At 50.7% G+C, this 22,375-nt stretch overlaps 8 protein-coding genes across 8 annotated transcripts; 4 read left to right on the forward strand and 4 right to left on the reverse strand.

Moving 5' to 3' along the window:
* Window positions 1-859: 859 nt before the first annotated feature.
* Z519_12281 (uncharacterized protein) lies at window positions 860-2,018 on the reverse strand (the record flags this gene model as incomplete). Its single annotated transcript, XM_016769987.1, has 3 exons — window positions 860-1,165; window positions 1,223-1,425; window positions 1,490-2,018. The coding sequence occupies 3 exons, from the start codon at window positions 2,016-2,018 to the stop codon at window positions 860-862; spliced, it is 1,038 nt and encodes a 345-aa protein (XP_016613839.1).
* Window positions 2,019-2,654: 636 nt separating this feature from the next.
* Window positions 2,655-4,639, forward strand: Z519_12282 (uncharacterized protein; the record flags this gene model as incomplete). The annotated part of the gene is made up of 4 exons (XM_016769988.1): window positions 2,655-3,617; window positions 3,674-3,772; window positions 3,829-4,078; window positions 4,134-4,639. 4 exons carry the CDS (start codon window positions 2,655-2,657, stop codon window positions 4,637-4,639), a joined length of 1,818 nt encoding a protein of 605 aa, XP_016613840.1.
* A 617-nt stretch (window positions 4,640-5,256) lies between these two features.
* Window positions 5,257-7,326, reverse strand: Z519_12283 (uncharacterized protein; the record flags this gene model as incomplete). The annotated part of the gene is made up of 6 exons (XM_016769989.1): window positions 5,257-5,476; window positions 5,553-5,656; window positions 5,749-6,357; window positions 6,415-6,605; window positions 6,658-6,936; window positions 6,993-7,326. 6 exons carry the CDS (start codon window positions 7,324-7,326, stop codon window positions 5,257-5,259), a joined length of 1,737 nt encoding a protein of 578 aa, XP_016613841.1.
* Window positions 7,327-7,819: 493 nt separating this feature from the next.
* Window positions 7,820-8,448, reverse strand: Z519_12284 (uncharacterized protein; the record flags this gene model as incomplete). The annotated part of the gene is made up of 2 exons (XM_016769990.1): window positions 7,820-7,963; window positions 8,029-8,448. The coding sequence occupies 2 exons, from the start codon at window positions 8,446-8,448 to the stop codon at window positions 7,820-7,822; spliced, it is 564 nt and encodes a 187-aa protein (XP_016613842.1).
* Window positions 8,449-10,725: 2,277 nt separating this feature from the next.
* Z519_12285 (uncharacterized protein) lies at window positions 10,726-13,496 on the reverse strand (the record flags this gene model as incomplete). The annotated part of the gene is made up of 8 exons (XM_016769991.1): window positions 10,726-11,545; window positions 11,612-11,800; window positions 11,854-12,485; window positions 12,539-12,619; window positions 12,671-13,052; window positions 13,115-13,224; window positions 13,276-13,371; window positions 13,428-13,496. The coding sequence occupies 8 exons, from the start codon at window positions 13,494-13,496 to the stop codon at window positions 10,726-10,728; spliced, it is 2,379 nt and encodes a 792-aa protein (XP_016613843.1).
* A 1,678-nt stretch (window positions 13,497-15,174) lies between these two features.
* Window positions 15,175-17,125, forward strand: Z519_12286 (uncharacterized protein; the record flags this gene model as incomplete). The annotated part of the gene is made up of 4 exons (XM_016769992.1): window positions 15,175-15,461; window positions 15,513-16,153; window positions 16,212-16,560; window positions 16,618-17,125. 4 exons carry the CDS (start codon window positions 15,175-15,177, stop codon window positions 17,123-17,125), a joined length of 1,785 nt encoding a protein of 594 aa, XP_016613844.1.
* Window positions 17,126-17,719: 594 nt separating this feature from the next.
* Z519_12287 (uncharacterized protein) lies at window positions 17,720-18,991 on the forward strand (the record flags this gene model as incomplete). Its single annotated transcript, XM_016769993.1, has 7 exons — window positions 17,720-17,813; window positions 17,866-17,914; window positions 17,981-18,046; window positions 18,103-18,254; window positions 18,308-18,587; window positions 18,654-18,781; window positions 18,837-18,991. 7 exons carry the CDS (start codon window positions 17,720-17,722, stop codon window positions 18,989-18,991), a joined length of 924 nt encoding a protein of 307 aa, XP_016613845.1.
* A 1,037-nt stretch (window positions 18,992-20,028) lies between these two features.
* Z519_12288 (uncharacterized protein) lies at window positions 20,029-22,273 on the forward strand (the record flags this gene model as incomplete). Its single annotated transcript, XM_016769994.1, has 9 exons — window positions 20,029-20,312; window positions 20,377-20,419; window positions 20,472-20,716; window positions 20,767-21,020; window positions 21,069-21,205; window positions 21,257-21,355; window positions 21,420-21,559; window positions 21,614-21,723; window positions 21,777-22,273. 9 exons carry the CDS (start codon window positions 20,029-20,031, stop codon window positions 22,271-22,273), a joined length of 1,809 nt encoding a protein of 602 aa, XP_016613846.1.
* Between the last annotated feature and the right edge of the window lie 102 nt (window positions 22,274-22,375).

The raw sequence follows: 22,375 nt of genomic DNA on the forward strand, positions 1-22,375 counted from the left end.
GCCGATTTGTCGTAATGAAAGAAATTACGGTTTCTGCACATTCATGGATCGACTGACAAGACAAATAAGACCCTGTTCTCCAGACTAACAGTTAGTAGCGTAAAAGGTATAGTATCATCGCGGAGCCCAGACTCTTCTTTGCCTGACGACATTCCCAAAGTTGGACGGATATCGAGTCCACAGGAACAGATAGCTCAAAAATCTCGAGAAGACAACGGATGTCGCTGAAGATAGCCATCGACCAGTGCTGTTGTGAAGTGGTTGTAGACGAACCAGCGTGTCTTCAGTGCCTTGGGCCCTATTTAATAGGCTGAGGCTAACCAGGTAGGCAGCCTCGCCTGGTACGTGTGCCAGGTGATACATCGAACGCGAACTCGACACGTTCACCTCCGATACCTCAAATTGGACATTACTGACTGCAACTCTCTCTCGACTCTCTCCTTCACGCCAGCGTTCAACTTAGTTCGCAATTGGGGGTCCGGGAATGGTTTCATTAGGGCACTCAGAGGACTCAGCTTCTCGATTGAGACCTTTTTCCAGGAGCATGCGTCAAAGCATGTGGCAGCTCGCCCACCGGAGTGCACTTTACAAGGGTTACGAGGGCGAGGCTACTACCATATACCCGTGCTTAGTGTAACGGCAATCGATAACCCCCAGTTATTCGCATTAAGCTTGGGATTTATTTTAGCATAGAAGAGCGAAGTCGAGCCTAGCCAACTCTCATTGGTACTGCCTGCGATGATCCATGAGTCATTCGACAAAGTCACTATCTCAAGCCATTATTGGCATTGCCGCATGCATTACCAACACCCGTGCGACCATGCAATGGGTCTTCAGAGGTGGCCAGCAGCCAAGGAGGCTATATCTTGGTTCCGGACGTTCCAATGTCCAGCAGCTGTCTCCCCAAGTCTTTGAACGTCTCATCGTAGCTTCTGTAAGTCAAGTCCAAGTCGCGCTTTGCTTCATCTCCGTCAATATCAAAAGCGTTCTCGGGAAACGACTGTGTACCGGGTTGCCCAATCGGTATCCTGTCGTGAGCTTCGGGGAAATATTTTCGCAGAATGTCTGCAATTTCTTGGTTGCTGATACGGCCTCGAGCGATTAGATAGCGCTTGTTTCCTCCTTTCAAGGTGAACGCAGCTCTATAGTGCGCTTCTGCCAAGTCCTTGAGAAGGGTCAGCGGCGTAAGGGTGCAAGGAAATCGATGCATGTGTAGACTTACCCGAACATCTATATCCGCGTGGACCCATTCTTTCGGAATGCTGCTGGACTTGGTGGAATTCAGAAAATCTCGCCAGATGTTGTAATTCGAAACATTGACGTCCTCGATACTCGTGACAGAGTGCCTCAAAGGTCCATAGACCATGGGAGGATTGAGCACAACCAGGTCATAATGTGGCTTTTGGGTTTGCATAAAGTCCCAGGCTGAAGATGGCTTTCGTCAGCGAAGACCTGGCTCATCGAAGTCAGTCAACGAGATTCTGCTTACAAGCTTTCTCGGCAAGGGTTTTGCTGACCCAGTAGGCCAGTCGCGGCTCTTCCGAGCTAACCTCTTCCTCAGTGATAGGATTCCAGTCATGGGAGGTGTACACCTTGCCATTGCCTTGCATGTCTTTCGGGTTTCCGATGGCCGCAAAACTCCCTGTAATCACCACCCGCCGGACACTCGGCGCGACCCTGTTGACACCTTCGAGAATCTCCATCGTACCTCTCACTGCAGGCTCGATGAAGTCCGCAAGCGTCTTGCCGGCAGTATAACTCAAAGGACTCGCGGTATGAATGACTGCATCGAAAGGCGGGTCGGATATCAATGCCTCGTCGAAAGCATTAGGAGCTGTCATATCAGGGACAATGGCAAAATCCAGATGTGATCCAGCCTGGGGATGATCTAGAGCGACTTGACGTGCTTTTTGCTCGGATCGCACGAGGCCTCGTACGGAAACCCCGTGCGACAGCAGGGTGTCTAATATGTGCGACCCAATAAAGCCATTTGTACCGGTCAGGAGCACTCGAGGCATGTTTATTGGAAGTCTGGATCCTTTCCAGGATTGTGCGTGATCCAAAACCGTGGTGTGAATTTGTTCTTGCATATAAGCGGCCTCACGAACAGACGAAGATTCAATCTGGGGTAACCCGCTCATTCAAGCGGCGTTTGTGGGGCAACTCGTTCTCATTCAGTCGGACTTGAAGAGCCATAGCCAGGTGGCCGAATCGAGGCCAGAGATAAGCCAATCAACCCTCGAGGAACACGCCGTTGCTACTAGAACCATCGGCGCCGAGTGGCAGACATTGGCCGAGGGAGCGAACCCAACCCGATAGCGGCAAACCACCTCAGCTCGTTGAACTAGTCAGCGCGTTGCAAAGTTGCCATCTGGCTGGGCTTCGTGCCTGGAAAAGCCTCCTGCGAAACGTAGAACGGCTAATCATACCACTTGGCAGCTGATCATGGGTGAAACTTGGAGTAAACACCGAGTGGATACATTCGCCGGTCAAGCTAATGCCATCCTTCTATTTGAGCACACCAAGGGGTTGGTTCTCGTCTATCTGGTCATTTGCCATCACCCTGGGATTGTGACATTAGCAATTTCATTCATCAACGTTGTATTCTCTTCTCGGACTGCTTCAAAGGTAGCATTCAGCGAAAGTGCTGGGCAATGTCGCCTCATAAGGTATCCGCCGAGAGTGAATTCGAACCTGAATTCGCAGTCCCGGATTTCGACTCCCTGCCAGAAAGATATGGCTGGCCACGGGAGAATGAGAACGGATATCGAATCATCGAGCAGCTGGCGGGCACGAAAAGGCCCATGAGAATAGTCCATGTCGGATGTGGAGCTGCTGGCATTTGCCTGGCGAAATTCCTCCCGGAGCGGATGCAGAATGTCTCCTTCACCTGCTACGATAAGAATGCAGAAATTGGCGGCACCTGGCTGGAGAATCGGTATCCAGGTTGTGCGTGCGATATCCCGTCGGTCGACTACCAGTTCACTTGGGCGAGGAATCCCGACTGGACGCATTTCTATTCGTCCTCGCCCGAGATCTGGCAGTACTTTAAAGACTGTGTGGACCGGTATGGGTTAATGAAGTATTTCAAGCTCAATCATCAGGTCGAAGGAGCGTATTGGGATTCGAAGACTGGCAAATGGGATGTCCACATCAAAAATCTGCTTTCTGACAATACGTTCGTCGACACCTGTGACATTTTCATCAACGGTGGCGGTATTCTTAACAACTGGAAGTGGCCTGAGATTGAAGGGCTGCATAGCTTCAAGGGACTGCTTGCGCATACTGCTGCGTATCCTGAGGGAACTCCTCTCGAGGGAAAGAGAGTGGCTGTCATCGGATCCGGGAGCAGCGGGGTCCAGGTCGTCGCCAACATCGTCTCAAAAGTGTCTACGCTCTACACCTGGGTCCGGTCGCCCACTTGGATCACGGCTGGGTTTGCGCAGAAATACGCCGGTCCTAATGGGGGTAATTTCGAATACGCTCCAGAGCAGAAAAAGCACTGGCGTAACCATTATATGGACTATGTGACGTACTGTAAGGAGATCGAGAATGAGCTGAATCAGAGGTTTAAGTTCATCCTAGTGGGAACTCCTGAAGCTGAGGAGGCCAGAAAGGTTTGTAGCAATTCATTCCTCCTTGGATCGCTCCACTGACAGGCGCCGCCGAACAGTTTTCCATCACAGAGATGAGGAACAAGCTCAAGGGCCGAGAGGATCTCGCAGACAAGATCATTCCTAAGTCTTTTGGGATTGGATGTCGCCGGCCAACGGTATGGGCCCGAATCCGCTTTGGCGTGAAAAGACGGACGAGCTAACTGAACCGCAGCCCGGAAATGGCTATTTAGAAGCCCTCACCATGCCTCACGTCCACACTTTCACTGAGCAAGTGGCCAAGATTACTGAAAAGGGGTTTGTTGACCAGCGAGGCAAAGAGTACGAAGTCGATGTAATCATTTGCGCCACCGGATTCGACACCTCTTGGGTTCCCCGTTTTCCGATTGTGCATGACGGCAAGAATGTGCAGGACTTTATGCGAGAGCGAATGCTGTCTTACATTTCGTACGCCATTCCAGAAGGTATGTGACCCTTACTCTGCCACAATTGCCGATTGTCACTAATGCCATACTCTAGTTCCCAACTTCTTCACCATCGGCAGCGCGTACGGCCCGGTCGGGCACGGCAACACGCTCATGGTGAACGAACGGCTTATTACCAACATTCTGAAGATTGTGGAAAAGATGCAGGTCGAAGGCATTAAGTCGATGCGGCCGAAGCTCGACGTCTGCGAACGGTTTGAGGAACATGCGCAGCTGTTCTTCAAACGGACTGCCTGGGCCTCGGGCTGCGCCAGCTGGTTCAAGCAAGGTAAGAAGGAGGGCAAACTCGTAATCTGGCCGGGCTCTCGCTTGCTCTATTTCGAGGTCCAAAAGGAACCCCGCTACGAAGACTTCGAGATCGAGTACATGACCGGAAACCCCTGGACTTGGTTTGGTAACGGATTCACCCTTAAGGAATATGACGGCAGCGATATCTCCTACTACATGGGGTCGGACGAGAATCCTGGTGCTTTGCTGATTGAAGCTCCGCAATCTTCCAATCCTGCTAATGGGACAACGAATGGTGTAATTGGAGGCTAGTCTGGCCTGTGGACTGACGTTCTATTGTCTGCGTTACAGGTAGAAGTAAGTACATGAAGCCCGACTGTGCCGTGTGGGGAGATTAAGAACGTCTTGAACTCTTAATGGGCTTTTCGCTCAAGATAGTGTAACAAGGCAAAGTGGATGTGAAGTGCTGTGCAAGCCTGGTAGAGTGGTAGCAAAGGGGGGAGATGTTGTCTAGTCACATGTCAAACCAAAATCGGCTGGCAGAGGGGAGTGTGGAACAGTTTATAGTGCTGGCAGTGTGCCATTCTTTACAGTTTGAGCAGATTATCACGAATTCCATGGCCTTTTGGTGCCGTCTACGTAATTCCTGAGTGTTTTATCAGTTCTGTCCTGTTCCTCGATGCTGCCGCTGTACTAGGCGTTCGTAGCCCTGGCCGCTGTCCCTCTGGGTGGTGTTGGTGGTGTTGTCTTGTCGGTGCCAACCAGAAACGCGTTCTCGATTCCCGACCTGCTGGATAGGCCTCCGTGCGTTGTTGCACGTGCACGCCGAACCATGAAGTGCTCTGTTACAATAGAAAACAAGTAGCATCTGGAGAGCAAAGAGAAATTCGATCTAGTGTTGGGCCGAATGGCTTCTTGCGACAAGTCCCTTACAGCTTCGTAGGCCTCACCACAGGCCCCGGATTAGGCAGAGCTCGTCGGATTACCTTGCCACTCCCAGTACGAGGTATAGTATCGACAAAGTACACGCCACCAGTGAGATGCTTGTGTAGAGCGAAGCGCGACTTGATGAGGTCTTTTAGCTCTTCCTCCTTCACTTTGCCGTCAGTCTTCTTAACCACAAATGCACGAGGATACTCTTCATTGTTACTGTAACAAAAGGAACTATGGGTCAGTCTGCCAATTTTGTACGAGAAAAGACTTCTTGACGGAAGAGAATACTCACATTTTGGCCCCCACTACGGCTGCATCGGCGACATCGGGATGCGTCAAGAGTGTCAGCTCTAGCTCTGCTGGGGCTACTTGCAAGCCTTTGACCTTAATCAATTCCTGTAAGTAGTGGTTCCATATTGTCAGCCCAGTGAACGACGAGGAGAATTGTCAGGCCAGAAGATATCTGACTGTCGAGTGGGCGAACGAACCTTCAGTCGGTCAACAATATAGATGTGCCCTTTCTCGTCGATATACCCAACGTCCCCCGTGCGTAGCCATCTGTGTCCCTGTTCGTGCACAATGGCCCCTGACGTCTCCTTAGCCTTCTTATAGTAGCCCTTCATTACATTAGGGCCCGAGAACCAGAGTTCCCCGATAAATACGCCGGGAGGACCTGAGGAGCTGAAATCGCGGTCTTCGATTGGGACGACTCTAGCACGGCAGTTTGCGTTCAGCCAACCTACCGACCTGGGGTCGCTCTCCTCATCGGGTCCAAAGCCAGCAACTGAGCATGTGCATTCTGTCATTCCAAGTCCTTGTTTGATGGTAACCCCTGGTTTCAGGTACATCTTCTCGATCAGCGTCCCCGTCTCTGGATTTAAGGGCGCTGAGCCCGTCACGACGCTCTCGATGGCATTGAGATTGTACTTTTGCGGGTGTTGTTGTTTCGCAAGCATATTCAGAACCACGGGAACCGTGGTCATGAACGTGATCCGGTAGATATCTAGATATAGCAGAAATTTGTCGACGTTAAATTTTGGCATGATGAATACCTTGGCTCCAATCCGAGCAGCATTCATGCAATAATATGTTTGACCCTGTACGCTGTCGTCAGTGTGCTGTCCCTGGGGTCCTTTAGGGCCAGGGTGTCTCACATAGGCATGATACATCGGTAAGGGAGCAAGCCACCGTTCCCCAGAGCTGTCAAGCCGTGATTTTCGGGCTAGCGCACTAGCGCCGGCTCCTACGATGCTCCGTTTGTGGACGAGCTGCGTGGAATTGGCCACCAAGTTGTAGTGAGAAAGTTCTACCCCTTTTGGAATGCCTGTGGTTCTAGTTGCGCAAACTCCTTGTTATCAAAATACCCTTGTGACGAGGTTTCATAAATACTTGCCCACTAGAATAGTTGATCACAGCCGTCGAGGATTTCACTTCTTCCAAAGTTCTCAGTTTGGTCCATGACCAAGTGCCGACCTCCTCAACTGGGGACCAGATCGTCAGCCACGATCTAGTGCTCAGTGTGCGGTACCGAGATAGGTCTTCTCCTGGATCAGCGAACAGAAAAACCCGGTCGGCTAGCATCCCCACAGCGGCCGCTGCTTTCAGAGAGGTGCTGACATTCTCGGGTTCTGTAATGAGTATACTGGCTTCTGAGTCACGAAGTTGATATTCCAACTCTGGGAGAGATTGTCAACTGAGGCGACTCTGCTATAACCTGTCATCGAACACTCACCATTCTGTGATGCCGAAGGAGATGCAGCTGTGAAGACACAGCCTGCTGCTACGGTGCCCCAGAGCAAGACCGGAAAGAACAGTCTATTACCAGAGTACAGAAGCACTTTGTCGCCCGGATTGAGGATTTTTCGCAAACCATGCGCCACCTGCTTGACGTATGTTTCTGCTTGCTCGAGACTGAAGCATTTGGACGGATTTGTGGCATCGAAATACTGTGGCTGAATCCTCGAGCTCGCTGTTCCTGACGAGAGAACAAAGGATGCAATGTCTATTGTGGGAATGTCGAGTTCGTATGGCGACACCACCACTTGTGCAGTTACTCCCTGAGTCATATCTGAGCGATACGCTGGGAGCGAAGAGAGGGGAAATAGGAAAGAGGGAGAACCAGCAACGCCGATGCTGAGGTTGTAAGATCTTGGTTTGCGCCAAGGTATATACTGGCAGGTGGCGGGAATAAAGAACAACGCCTCGGCACCAAAAGAGCCACTCAAGGACGCAACAAGCCCGAAGGGGACTGGCCAGAGACAGGTACAGGCGCCGAGGCTTCGGAGGATACACTCAGGTTTTCATTACTGGGGCATGCCGAGAGATTTCCTGAATTAGAAAATACACCTAACTGGTTGAAAGGCCCGGGTCTACGTGGAGCCTTGGATGCATCATTTTATAACGGTATTGAGTACTGTCGGGTCTCGATCGCGCAGCATAGCCATTATGTACATGCCATTCAATTTCACAAAGCAGGCAGTTGGAGAAACCAGGCGGGGTTCATCGGCGTGTGGACATAATACTAATATAACTTATGTGGCATTGACTTAATATTTGGACTCAGGAACGGAGGTATTCCTGTTCCAAGAGTTTACCATTGACTTCGTGGGCGCGCATGTCGATGACCACGGCAACGAATCTCGCCGGCTTGTCGCTGGACGGGTTCTTCCATCGATGCATGGTCGCCCGCTGGATGATTGCGTCCTAGCAGACCCTGTCATTAGTCGCCGACTTTTCTTGTCTAGATTGCAATGTTTGGGTTGGCTCACTCCGCTTTCGAGCACCTGAGACTCTCCGGAGTCGAGGAGCAACTCGACACGGCCCTCGATGACCGTTACAAAATCCACAGAAATAGTCCTGTGCATGGGAGTCTGAGCGCCGGGGCCCAAGTCCACCGTCAGAAAATTCAGGCCATTCGAGACTGTCACTCGCTGTCCTGCGTGGACGTAGGATGCTTCTTGGGACCTGTCGGAAGATAGATATGCTTGACAGTCCGTCTCATTTTCTATGTGCATCGGTACAGAGGTTGCTGCATAGTTCCGCGTAATGGCATAGCCGCCTCGGTCTCGATACAGCAGATCGGGCGAGTCTCCAAAGACGGAAGTACCGTCGTCTGCGTGCTTTGTTATGTAGCGAGCGCATTGCCGCATGCCATAATTCAGGGCCGGCTGAAGGCCATCGGATGACATTATGCGTATTTCGTGTGGAATGGTTGTAAGTGCGAAGGGGGTTGAGTATACAATCCAAGCATCTGAAATCGAGACGTTTTCTGTTCGGATGGAGTATACTCTCTTCTTCATCTCGGTGGTGGGGTCTCGGTGGTCTAGTAATGCCGAGGGATCACAATGCCGGCTGCGACAGAACCCCAAAGGTAGGCGGATCCTTGAAGGCCGAGCTGGTTCCAGTAAGTAGTACATATAATTTATATCTAGAGTTGGACACAGTGGTACACATATTATAGTACCCTTATCACTTTTGTCTTCGATCCTGGAGACATTTCTTTACAGAGATAGACATCTCTTCTGATAGTAAGGTTGGAAACAGAAGTGGGTCTCCTCGTCAGCTGTTCTGGATAGTCATAATTAAGATAGCCATTTGGCAATGCCGACCTTGAAGTGCTTTAAATTGGTTTGTAGGGATTTTGAGTGATATCGTGACCCAAATCTTGCCGAAGGGGAAATAAAATAAACATACTATCTACCTCTTCGGCAGTTGTCTGATTGGCCCAGCATTTACCAATCTATAACAGCAAGCTCTGCTTATATATATACCTAGGGCAGACAGCCTCCCAATGACACAGGGACCTTGTTTGTCGGTATCGCAGAAACTCTCTACTCATTCTCCAATAGTCTTCTGAGGCTTGCTCCTGTTAGGCCAGGCCAACAGGTAGTTAGAAGGCCATATGACCACCGAGGACAAAAAAAAGCACGAAGGATACACAAGGATATTGTAACAGAGCACTTCAGGGTTCGACATGACGTCCGACAACGGATTGGGGGCCTATCCAGCAGGTCGGCAATCGAGAACGCGTTTCTGGCGCTGACAGGACAACACCACCACCACCACCAACAAAGGCGCCGGCTAGGACAATGAACGCCCAGCACGGCAGCGGCATTGAGGAGCTGGGACTGGACTGATGAAGCACTAAAGAATAGGTAGATGGCATCAAAAACATGGTATATTCTGTAAAGAATGGCACACTGCCAGCACTGTAAACTGTTCCGCACTCCCCCTACAAGCCCACTTTGAGGTTTGACATGTGACTAGACAACTCTCCTTCCTGCTAGCCCTCTAGCAGCCTAGCACAGCTACTTCGCCTTGTTACAATCTAAGTGTGATAAATGTGGTATTGAATCCTCTTTGGCTTAAAAATAACTAAGGAACAGAGAACAACTCCGAGTGCTGAGAGACTGTAAAACGGAGCAATATGTCCACGTGATTGAAAGGACTCCGTCGCAATTGCTCGTACCCGAACCTGAGTTTGTGAGTATCCAAGAGCCTCCTGGCGGAGAACACATGGCTCAAGATGCTCATATTGAACGGCTGTAAGTCGCTGTTCATCCATGTGTGCATATCGAGAATGTTGGACCCCTTTGAGACGGCCACGGAGGGTGTTGCGTGGTACCCATTACGGGTAGCTGTGGTGGCTAAGACGACACCTTCCTTGATGTCTGCAAGCGCATTCTGAACGTCGCCCTCAGTATAAGAAGTATGAGAATCCATTGCACAATATGTAAAAGAGATAAAGCAAATCAAGCAATGAATCAACCTTTCAGAGCGGAAAGAGTGTCGCGTCGCGTAATATAGTTCACGTTTCGGACGCGTTGTGGAAGCTAGGGGTCTAACTCACTCTTTTATACGGTACAGCGAATTACGCACACGGAGAGTTCCTGGACTTTATCATTCTGCTGGAGCTCATGCCAAACCTCTACCCAGTCACTTAAAGGACAGCGTGGAACATGGCTTCGTTAGTCAGTTCCTTGAGTTACCATTCGCAGGTCTAGGGAAGCATGGGTTTCCCACAGCAGGACATATACCGTGACATCGTTCAAGCTACTTGCTAAGCAAACCCATAGAGCGGAACCTTTAATCATTGACGCAAGCTGGTCTTGTATTAGTAGCGTTGGCCGTGGATGTCAATCTTCAAAAGTACGCAAAAATTCCCTCCTCGAGGAATGGACGATATACGAAAGCAAACAATTGCACTATCACAGTAAAAGTGATGTGTAGCTGATCATGGCTTGGGCATTTCTGAGCCTCCTTCTCACAACACAAGTCGAAACTATTGGATGAATAATTGATTGATTGGAGGAATAGAGAGATCTATGGAGTCTTGCAACCTTCTCTGTGGGAGAATTATGGTGCGTCGTGTGTCGTCCGTGGTTAGCCGCACCAGCCTTTCCTCTCCAAAGGTAACGGCTGGCAATGCGCTCGGTCTATCGAGTACCTAACCGATAGGGTAAGGGTCAGGCCAAGAAAAACGTCTCTTCCAATCCCGAGTTCATTCCCGAGGGCCAGCCATGCTGGGGGACCGGATCCAATGTTTTGTCAAAGTCCATTGCGTCGAAGCCCTCAAGATCGACAAAGTCAAGATTCACGGTCATTTGTAAATCAGGTAATACCGGTGTCTGGTTTGTATCTGACACATATGGTCGTTCGGGTGGGGTGAGGGCTCCAGCGCTTTCGTCAGTGGTGAAGACTTCTGGAATACCGTGAGAACAGGAAATATTCGAGCCCAAATTCGCTGGAGGGGATGATGGCCGTGAAGGAGGAGGATTGGGGTTGGATGCGCTTCTTCGCTGACAAATGGCTAAAGGAAGATCGGTCGCCTTTGGAAAGTGGCCTCTCTGGATGGCCATTTCGAGTGAGAAGATTACGTGTAGGAATACCCGTGGATGATGCGCGAGCAATGATTGCCAGTCCTCGATACTCGTTGCCTGTGCCGCTTCGACTATCTGTCTAGGCTTAGCGTCGAAACTCGTTTGTGTCGGTACCATGGTTGCGCTCCGATGGCTCTCTGTCGAACTGGGATAGCCGGGTTGTGTCCACGTCCACATTGCGGGTTCTCCAAGATGATCAGTAAGCCCTTCAAGCGAAGGCCGAGCACGCTTTACTGCCTCCAGAATGAAATATGAGAGGTCGATTGTGCTTGATGATGACCGTCCACAAAGCTTCAATGATTCGAGGATATGCATCGGATACATGGACGACCCTTTTTGGTGCCCTCGAACAGCCAGTTGACTGTCGAGTACGTAAAGCAGGAGAGGTTGCGCGCAGCAAAGCATCCTAGAGTAGCGAGTATTAGCATGGCTTAGTATACACTGGACAAGGTAATGTCAAGGGTCAACTTACACTTCTATTGGTAGGGAGCATGGGCTGCCACGCAATGCGTAAGCCCGGACACTTTTGTTCAACGCCACAACAGAATCTGCCAGCGTCTTCTGGACAGCTTCTTTGCGGAAGGTCTCCCCTGCGCAAGCGTACTCGGGCTGGGTTTCCAGAAGCAGGATTTTGTACTGTTGCAGCGCGATTTGACCGGCCCTAAAGTTTTTGCATCAGCGGGAATTTAAACGGCGTGGGGGGATGAACTTTACCAGTGATACAGCTGGCAGACCTGCAGTTGAAAGACACAACTATCATACGAGTCACATGCTGTAGGGACTGAGAGCAGGAATTTGGACACTCGTTCAAACCAGGCCTTTGTGTCTGATTCGATCCCCTTGAGCTTCCGCATCGTCTGTTCCAGCGAGTCACTCGCGTTGGTTGGGCTGTGGGACATTCGCCCGGGGGAGTAGACGAACATAATTAAGTCGGTTAATGCTGATGCCAATGAGCACTGTAGGCTAAGAACTCCTGCCAGCAACCTCTTTACTCCTGCGGCATAGACCTCTGAGACGTGCATCTCGTCCTCGACGTCAGCTTCGTCCAAGCCATCGTTCCTCGGATCGAATACGTGAGTTTGAATTTGAAGCGGCCTCCTGGTCGCGAGGGCCATGGCGCGGTCGCGAAGAACTAGGCACCACCAGAGTCTTTTCTGTATTCGCATCTCTCTTACATCCACTGTTGCAGCATATGTATGTGCCCCGCTGGCCACCGCATGTCCAACAGCACTCGTCAACCAAGGCCTCCCAGCATGTAGCCTGCCTGAAGCACTGTAAAAAGTCAAAAGTGCGCAACCTTGGATCTTGGATTGAACATCGTCCTCATAACCCAGATCGTATAGAAGCTATGCACAATGAGGAGCTTTTTTCTTGTGGTAAGACGGTATCTGCGACGTACCTTTGCCCTTTGATAGAAAAAATCGCGGGCGGAGCACAGATCATCAAATCCCAACTCCTGAGCCAGAGACACCGGACAGAACTTTGTGAGTCAGTAAAGTAATTCACAGTTGGAAAGAAGGGCTTAACGTACAGAGCAGCTCGCGCAAAGCATTGCCTGTAGCACGAAAAGTGATAACCTTTGTGCTTCAGGAACAACATGGGTTCCGTTCCCGAATATCACTCGGAAACGAGCTTCATCGACGATCGGGAGCGAAGGGTGTATGTGCAGGAAGTAATTCCGCATGAAATGTTGTAGCAGCGGCCTTGAAGGCAATTTGAAGCAGCCTTTCTTGTTGAGGAAGTCGACATCATCAGAAGGGAGGTTTTTGAGGCATTCTGACTGGCAGAACTCGTATAATGAAGACCGAACGAGTCCATCTTCCAGTGGTATAAACGGATTGCAGGATGGCTTTTTGGTAACAGATTGCGCCAAGTCCCCTATTTCTGTTACTGTAGTTGATTCAATGTCAGAGCTGAAGTAGATTATAGCATGCGAAGTGGTCCGGCCAACAATTAGGGAAATGCAATATCTTACATTGTTTCCAAATCTTCATAGTTCCTGGATGCGCTGGCAAAGGGGCAATGGGGTGCCTTTTGACTCGTCGGTCCTTGTCCAAGGATTGCACTTGGAAGGTAGACCTCTGACTATATCGTTTGTTAGCAAGGCTGCCCAATGCGCTGAATCATATCACGCACCTCTTCGAAGCTCTGGATCTTAGCACACAGGAAGATCCATCCAGCTGACAATTTGTGCAGGATTTCCCCCGAAGACACAGGTCGCATCGAACTTTTCTCTCATGGCATCTGCGACAAGCCATACATGCCCTTTTCCGTGAGCGAATTCTTACCTGTCCCGCAACTTCAGATCTTTCTGGCGCCGCTTGCTGTTTCGTGTTGTTTTCTTGAGGGGAGGCCATGGCGATGTATCCATTGCCTTGTTCAGTCGCTTTCTTGCTGAACAGGTCGGCTTTACAGTAGAAACGACCCTACAACAAGACGATAAGCCAGGTCGCCAGCAGAGAGTCCCAGGTACCACCTCAGGCGTTCCTTGCATTAGCCCAATTGGCTTCTGATTGGCATGATCGAACCGCTGTCAAGGCCTCGTCAGTACTATAGGCCGCCAATAGATGCCGAAGTACTCGGTGGAGGTCATGACGCTATACTATACTTTGGCGCATGACCTTGGGCAAGCCATGGGCTAGTTCCGTCCGGCCCTCCAAACTGCTTTACCATCCTTACCAGGAAGTCCAACTGCGGGCGGTCGGCCGGCTAAAAAGACATCCTAGCACGAAGCATATCCTTTAGTGGCTCTCTTCGGCGCCGAGTAGCCAATAGGTGGAGTGCTAAGTAGCCACCGGGACTTCTTCGTCGTGACCGAAGGGGTTTGGACCCCGCTCCATACGGGCTTCTAAGGCCTACCTTGTACAGTACGGTGGCCGAACACTGTCTCCACTTGGGCTCGCTCGCTTCTCTTTGTTCATCGTAAACCTTCAATTGACTTCGAAGTTAGCCCTGTTTAGCCTGGGGAGATTGTGGGGAGAGGCGTGCCCAGCGGCAGGTGGCAAACTCCTCAACAAATTACTCGCCCTCTTGTGGATGCCCAGTGTGCCTCGTAACTCCCCCAAGCTCCCTTGACGATTCACCCTCAGTTCAATCCCTTCCACTCTCTACCCCACACTGGGCGGTCAGAATCCGGGGCTCTTCTCCACCCCTGATTCGGACTTTTTCGCACTACAAAGCAGCTCAACCTGCTCGGTCACCAAATTCTTCTCCGCCGGACTCAGTCCTCTCTCTTTCACCTACATGGCCGTCTTTCTTTCTGTCAGGTGCGCGTCTGGTGTCTGGTGATGATGCCCGTGACCTCTCTTCAGCTCCCTGCCGGCGTCCAGGCAAACGGCCCTGCTGAGCTTATTCAACAGCGCACCGGCAAGAAAATTAGGGCTTGCATACCTTGTCACGACCGAAAGGTCCGCTGTGACGCGACCGACGTCGGTCTGCCTTGCACAAGGTGTACTGCGGCAGACCGGGCATCATTGTGTGTGCTAGTAGTCGCCTCGGACAAGACGGGGGGGTGAGATCCGTGCCTCTGTTCACCGCGCCGGCAACCTTGCTAATTCGCTACTGTGCCCAGGGGCAAACGAAAGAGAGCCGACATTTCGGCTGGTCCAGGCCACCAACCTCGCGCCTTGCAGCCATTATGCCAGCCCAGTTCACTCGGCCGCTCTCAGTCCTCCACCTTTGACCTCGCTTCTGTCCAAGCACCGCTTCAGGTAAGTGTCACGTGTAACACCCCTTGCTCTTCTGGTTGACAACCCTCATTTGTGACAGAGTTCAGCTTTGCGGCCGCCTTTCCAATCGCTCACCGATGATGGGCAGCAACAAGCACAGCAACAAGCACAGCAACAGCCGCTGCAAGCAGACTTTGACCCAGAGCTACTTGTTTGCTCTGTGAATCCGTCACCGCGAGCAGAAGCCGCGTCACCGCCGGAGAACATCTATCAGCCACTATCTGGCGAAGGAGATGGCCAGAGCATACCGTCAGCCGCCTCCCACCCAATCCAGGAGGATGACTCCCAGCTTCAGATCTGTCGTGAGATGACCCGGTGGGACGAGGAAGTTACCTCGCCGACGCGACGAGAACACCTCGGCCAGGGCCGTGAAGTCATGGAATATCACGGTGGGACCAATCAAATGACGATCTTGAGCGAGGTCCTAGGAAGGTTGCGCCCGAAGAGATTCGTTCGAATAGTCTTGAGCGATACCCTCCCCTCGATGCCGAACGTCTGTTCGTCCCTTCGACCCGATTTGACGCGAATGGACAAAGTAGACAGGGAGTACTTAAAGAAAAAGCGAGCCTTTGACTTTCCACCACGACACGTCTGGTAGGTCCTCCTGTTCTCTCTTTTGCCACCCTATATGACCTGACAGAGCAGTGACCGGTTCTTACGTCTTTATTTTGACTGTGTGTATCCGTATGCACCGATCTTGGATCGCGTGGAGTTCGTGCAGCAGTACAAGAATGGCAGCTACTCAGCGTTTCTATTGCAAGCCATATTGGCCTGCGTGGCATCCTATGCCTCGTCACAACTCATCCGGGAAGCCGGGTTTTCAGATCACGTCACGGCCCAAAGGACCTTTTTCTTGCGAGCGAGTTTACTTTGCGACCTCAAGGCTGAATGCCAACAATTGCGATTGTTACAGGGATCCCTCGTTCTGAGTCTCCTAAACTTCACCTTCGCCATCGACAAAGATTACCGCTACTGGCTTTCCAATGCCGTGCGTATCGCGACTCAAATGGGCCTCCATCAGGACAATGTAGCAAAAGATTTAGACACAGGCACGAGGACACTCTTCCGTCGCCTGTGGTGGGTTATTTACAACCGAGACGCCCTACTGGTCTCCAGCGGTCTCGACAACGCACGGCGGATACACGACAGCGACTTTGATACCTCGGAGTTGGAACTGTCTGATTGGCCAGAAGAGAACATTACCGAAGACGTTGCAGATGTCTTGCGCCCAATATCACGATTGCAAAAGCTTTTCCTTATTGAGAGCTGTAAGCTGTCGCGTATCAGTTGGTGTTTTCCGATCTTAGCTTGAATGACGCTCCTAGTTGGTTAACCGCATCACAGGTGCACACTACGTACAAACATCGCGTTTCTCAGAGACAGCATTGACGAAAGGGTGGTCTGAGCTGGAGGCTTCTCTCGCCACATGGCGGATGCAACTCCCTGCTGAGATGCGGACTGAAGGTGTCTACGACTGGTGCCAGACTAACATTTGGCCCTTGGTCCTCATGGCGAGGTGCTACCTGTTGGAGTGCATCATTTACCGGGTTCTACGGGATAGCTTCCGTGCATCCGGAGATGCCCCTCTGGCTGATCGTTCAGCGCGCCGGCTTCGAACGGCGATGTTCGAGCTGGACTCAATTCTAGACAGAATTATGCTCCACAACCTTGCTCGGTACTGCCCCTTGTATATGTGAGCGCTTTCTTTCTCATCCCGAGAGTAGACGCCTTAGCTGACTCATTTAACCAGGATGAACTGCACCTCCACTCTCCTCGCTCTCCATATCGAGACAGCGCTCCATCAATCGGCCAGCGAAGAGGATCGTCTGTCTGCACGCATCCGCATTCACCAAGCGCAAAAGTACCTCCGTGGTTTATCTGATTATTGGAGTTCTATCAAATGGGCTCAGCGACTGTTTGAGGTGATAGTATCGCGTACAGGTCTCTCTCTTATAGTCCCGCCGCAGCCGGTATTCGACCTTCATTCTTCTAATCCATTCAACCTTGGCGGGAGGAACAACGGCAACCTTGCAAGTGGCAAAGTCGGAGATGCCGCGGCTGAGCCTAACAACAATAATAGTCCGAGAGAGCGTCCAGACGCGCTCCCCAGTCCGGCGACTTCACCATCTTTCATCGATTTTGTGGACATTGACGACACACTCGGCAATATGATGGGTAGATACGCCGAAGACTGGCTTCAGGACCTCTTCGGTGATGATTTTGGTGCGTTGGACGAACAGTGGTCGAGCACGCAGTAATCCTATCCTGCTCAAGAGACGGCCGATTATTCATTAATTTAACTGCACACACCCCCTTGGAACACTGAGAGACAGTCATCCATAATAAATAGTATTACTCTGGAAGTGTCAATGGACCTAAGGACATGGTTTTCAATTCGTCGGGGCCGAATAGCTAGGCCTAGCACTCCAGGTAGTTCTAGCCTTCAAGCTGTGGCTACCTTGGTCCACTAACGACTGCTAAACTCGCGTTGACATTGCTTCAGAAGATTCAATACTCGGCTATCTCAACGGTGAAACTCAGACTCTTTCCATAGATATTCAAGATGCTTAGAACCCCGTGCAACGGACATTCAGTAAGCGCGATAAGTTGGCAGTGCATACTCACCGGCCTCACTAAGTAGCCGAGCTCGAACAATCCCAAGCTTCGTCGGCGGTCCCCCCCCCGCGGAGGGGGAGGGAGGGGAGGGGCCTTGAACCGCCGAAGCGGCCCAGCTCCCGACGCTACAGCATCTCTCTGTATAAAATGACCTTCCATGTGAGTCGAGAGTAGTGAAAAACCGTCTTAGTCACTTCATTCCACTGCTCATAACGATGGGGTCACTAGGCAAAAAGATGCCATACCAGGCTTACAGAAAGGGTGTGGTTGACTGCTCTACCCCTGTCGACACTAGTTCCATCAAAGGCAAGAGTGTCGTGATTACGGGAGGTATGATGGAGTTGCTCGCTCCTTAATGTGTCTCTACTAAAACAGCGAACAGGTGCTGGTGGCATGGGCGAGCAAGCCGTGTACGCCTTTGTCAAAGCAGGGTAAGCGACGACACCTTCAGATGCTCTCCTCTATTCCGAGAGAATTGATGGGCTTACTCTTGTCAGAGCGTTCGTTACCTTTGGGGATCTGTCAGATGAGGCAGGCAAAAAGATCGAAGCCGATCTCGCGCCGTAAGACGAGTGAAATCCTAATTTCATGATCCAGACCGCACTGATTCTTGCTGAAGAAACGTTAAATTTTGCCATTGTGACGTGACCAGCTGGGACGATCAATATGCCATGTTCCGGGCGGCAAAGGAAATTTCACCCAGCAAGAGTATAGATGTGGTTATCGCCAATGCTGGAATCACCGGCCCAGATCCTATATTTTATGGAGAAGGTATTCTTGACCCAACTTCGGGCATTCACGCCACGAACTGATGTTTTCATTAGAACCTGATGAGGAGCCCAAAAAGCCGACACTCAAAGTGTTAGACGTCAATGTCAACGGTGCAATCTATACCCTTAAACTAGCCCGGTATTACTTCCTCAGGAACGAAGAAGGCCCTGGACGTGACCGGTGCTTTATAATTATGTCGAGTCTTGCAGGCTACGGTGATGTGCCAGGCGGAGCAGTCTATATGGCATCCAAGTTTGCCGCTCGCGCTTTGATGAGATGCGTTCGAAGAACAACGGTCGTGGACGGAATTCGTTCGAACGCGTTGGCCCCATGGTTAGATGTCACGATGCCTGCCTCGGGCTCTTACTGAAGTCATGGTTCTAACTCTTTGTTTGCCAGGTATGTGGCTACGGGCCTCATGAGCAGCGCTGTACTCGACCATGTCAGGACGAAAGGCATCCAATTCGCGGATGCAGCAGACGCCGCAGGAGCCATGCTCAAGATCGCGTGCGAGCCCTCCATCAATGGTGCGTTTACAGAGACCGAAAGGTCTATCAAACGTGTCCCTGACTTCTCATCTAGGCCGCTGTTTCACTATTGTGCCTCGCACCGAGGCGCCCTTTGGTTACTACGACATGGACGTAGATGATTACTCTGACGGATCCAAGGCCGACATCCAGGAATACACTATGATCAACACCTCGCATCGCATCCAAGTCAATCCACATGATCAGTAGGTCGAACTGGGGGCCGTGTTAGGCCTGGGTGTAAAAGAGGCCTCATTTGAAAGTTAGACTGGTCAGTGGTCACCGGTTTCATCTTCTACTGGATCGGAATCCTAAAATTCCACCACTTGGGCTTAGAATGCTTGCGCTGTGCCTATTTCTAGTTCTCTTCTAGGCAGGTAATGCCAATGAGAGAGGATACGTGGAGCTTAATGATAACTCTTGAGTACTGCGCACCCCGCTGTGCTCGCTCTGTTGTCGCGTTCTTTGTGCCCTTGGTCGTGGGGGAACGTTTCTCAAATATACAAATCCACTACTGGTGTGTGCCAAATGTCTCGACACCGTTGCTGACTATGATCTCCAGTCTTTGTCTGTTCTGTACATCCCACTTCGGCAAATGCAGAATGGTGAGACTAAATGCCAAATCTACCTTGAGTTCAGTAAGACATAACTATGGCCATGGAGAATTATTGAGCCATTCATCCCTTTTCTGGCAGGACGGGCTAACAGGTCACTCCATCGATTCCAGACAAACCCAAAGTTGAAGGGCGAGGACCTGGATTTGGTCTCGTGGAGGAGGGTCCTGCGAAATTCTGCGCCTATGGGGATCCCCATCCATGTTTTGGGGCCGAAGGCTTGGTTCGGGCTATACAACGTGAAGTTCTGGCTCGGGAGACTTTGGGTGGTTGTGTGACTTCCTATCGCCAGGCCGAAGTGTCCAAATAGTTCCCCACCAGACGCAGAATGACCGAGCATCATGTCCGAAAGGCCTGTCCGGACATGCAGTTCCGTGTTTCCCATCAGACCACCGGCTGGAAAACCCGCTTCTTGACCTGCAGCCGAACTTAGCTAGCTGTGAGTGTGTGGCAAGTACTGGCCTACAGTCGGTCCTCTAGCCTGCCTCCGAATGTCGATAAGTGTTTGGCCTCCACAAAGGGTTTGATCATATGTCAAACACGATTGTTTGCGATCTTATACATCCTCACGGCCGGCATTATTCCAATTCACATCACCTTTCAAAGTGTTCTCTTTCTCTATCCCGCTCCACAATGGCTCCTGCTCGCATTGAACCCGACACTGAGTTCGCGTCGGCGCTTGGTGTTCCTGATTTTGGAGCACTTCCTCAAAGATACGGCTGGCCAACCGAAGACGAACAAGGCTACAAGATCAAAGAGCAACTCTGCGGAACGGAGCGTCCTATCCGCATCCTGTCTCTAGGAGCGGGCGTTTCAGGCATCAACCTCGCGTATCATGTTTCACGAAGCCTGAAGAACGTAAGACTTACCATCTACGAAAAGGACGACGAGATTGGTGGTACCTGGTACGAGAACAAGTATGTAAATGCCAAACTCACACTTCTCTGCCTTTGTTTGCAATTACTTACGCCAACATCGTAGATATCCTGGTGTCGCCTGTGATATTCCTTCGAATAACTATCAGGTAAGGTTTTCCACTAGCAAACCAGAGTGGTTTCGGCTAATCTATCGTCAAGTTCACTTGGGCGAAAAACCCGGAGTGGTCTCATTTCTATTCCTCTGGAGAGGAGATCCTTGAATATTTCCGCAACGTTGTAGACAAGTTTAACTTGAGGAAGTACATACAGCTTAATCACGAAGTCATCAAAGCTGAATGGGACGAAACTCGGGGTGTCTGGGACGTCACTGTCAAGGAAAAATTTACTGGAAACACGTTTATTGATTCTGCAGAGATCTTTATCAACAACGGAGGACTTCTGAAGTGAGCACGAACCCCGATACCCTTGAATGATGTCAATAACACGTAACTAGCAACTGGAGATGGCCACAGATTGAAGGATTGCACGAATTTAAGGGCCAACTTACCCATACAGCACATTACGACACTAACATTGTCCTGGAAAATAAGCGGGTAGCCGTGATCGGCATCGGCAGCAGTGGTGTCCAAGTCATTCCTCACATTGCTCCCAAGGTGGCCAAGTTGTACACTTGGATCAGGTCTCCGACTTGGATTACAGCGGGGTTCGCACAGAAATACGCGGGTCCTGGAGGCGTCAACATAGCCTGTAAGTGTGGTGATGGCCATTATGATCCAGGCGCTAACCTCTTTGTAGATAGTGAGGAGCAGAAGAAGCGATGGAGGGAGAACCCTCTTGAATATCAGGCATATTGTAAAGAAATCGAGAACGAACTCAACCAGCGGTTCAAATTCATCCTGAATGGTACTCCAGAAGCAATAGAGGCGAAGAAAGTAAGTGATATGCTTTGGCGGCATCGAAAACGAGCTAATCATGCGCGATAGTATTCTATCCAACAAATGAAAGAAAAACTTAGAGGACGAACAGACATTGAACAGAAGCTGATTCCTTCAAACTTCGGTGTTGGATGCCGACGCCCAACAGTAAGTCCGACTCTTATGGGGACTTTATGGAAATCTTGGAGCTAATCTTCTATCAATACAACAGCCCGGGAATGGGTTCCTCGAGTCCCTGACCCTTCCCAACGTCAAGGTATTCACTCAGGAGACCAAGAAAATCACCGAAAAGGGATTCTTGGATGAAGAAGGCAACGAGCACGAAGTTGACGTTATCATCTGTGCAACTGGGTATATCTGGCGGAGTCCTCGCTGGGGCTACTCATCTTACTGACTGGTTGATAGATTCGACACTTCATGGATTCCTCGCTTCCCGATCATCGCCCACGGCAAGAACGTACAAGATATGCACAAAGAGAAGCTTATCTCTTATATTTCTTTGGCCGTCCCCGATAGTACGCGAAGTCCCTATGGGGCCATATCGTCCACCTGCTAACCATGATAATAGTTCCCAACTATTTCACAATATGCGGACCTTATGGTCCGTTCGGTCATGGGTCATACATCGCCATGAGTGAGCTTCTAGTCAAGAATATTGTTGAGGTGGTAAAGAAGATGCAAGTCGAGGACATCAAATCATTAACGCCAAAGCGAGAGGTTTCTGAATCTTTCGCTGCGCACTCGGATCTTTATGTCAAGAGGACGGCTTGGTCCGGCCCGTGTCCCAGCTGGTTTAAGAACGGGCAGAAAGACGGTCGCTTGACGATGTTTCCCGGCTCACGTCTCGTCTATTTCAAACTCCTGTCGAAACCGAGGTTCGAGGATTACAACTTGCAGTATTGGAGTGGAAATCCATTCCAATTCTTGGGCAACGGCTTTGATGTGATCGAATTCAACGGCGGGGATCTATCGCATTATTTGGGATCTTCAGAAGGACCAGTCCAACTCCTACCAGAAGGGCCAAACGCCAATGCGTCAATGGAGGTGACGTTGGCTGCTATTTAGATATGATCTAGACCGCATTAGTGATCAGCAGATCAGTAAAGCTTCCGACTGTAGAGACATGTCCTTCCAATGACCTAACACATGCCACTTCATTGTCCTGGT

Source organism: Cladophialophora bantiana (genome assembly GCF_000835475.1).
Source record: "Cladophialophora bantiana CBS 173.52 unplaced genomic scaffold supercont1.27, whole genome shotgun sequence".
Classification (NCBI taxonomy): Eukaryota; Fungi; Ascomycota; class Eurotiomycetes; order Chaetothyriales; family Herpotrichiellaceae; genus Cladophialophora; species Cladophialophora bantiana.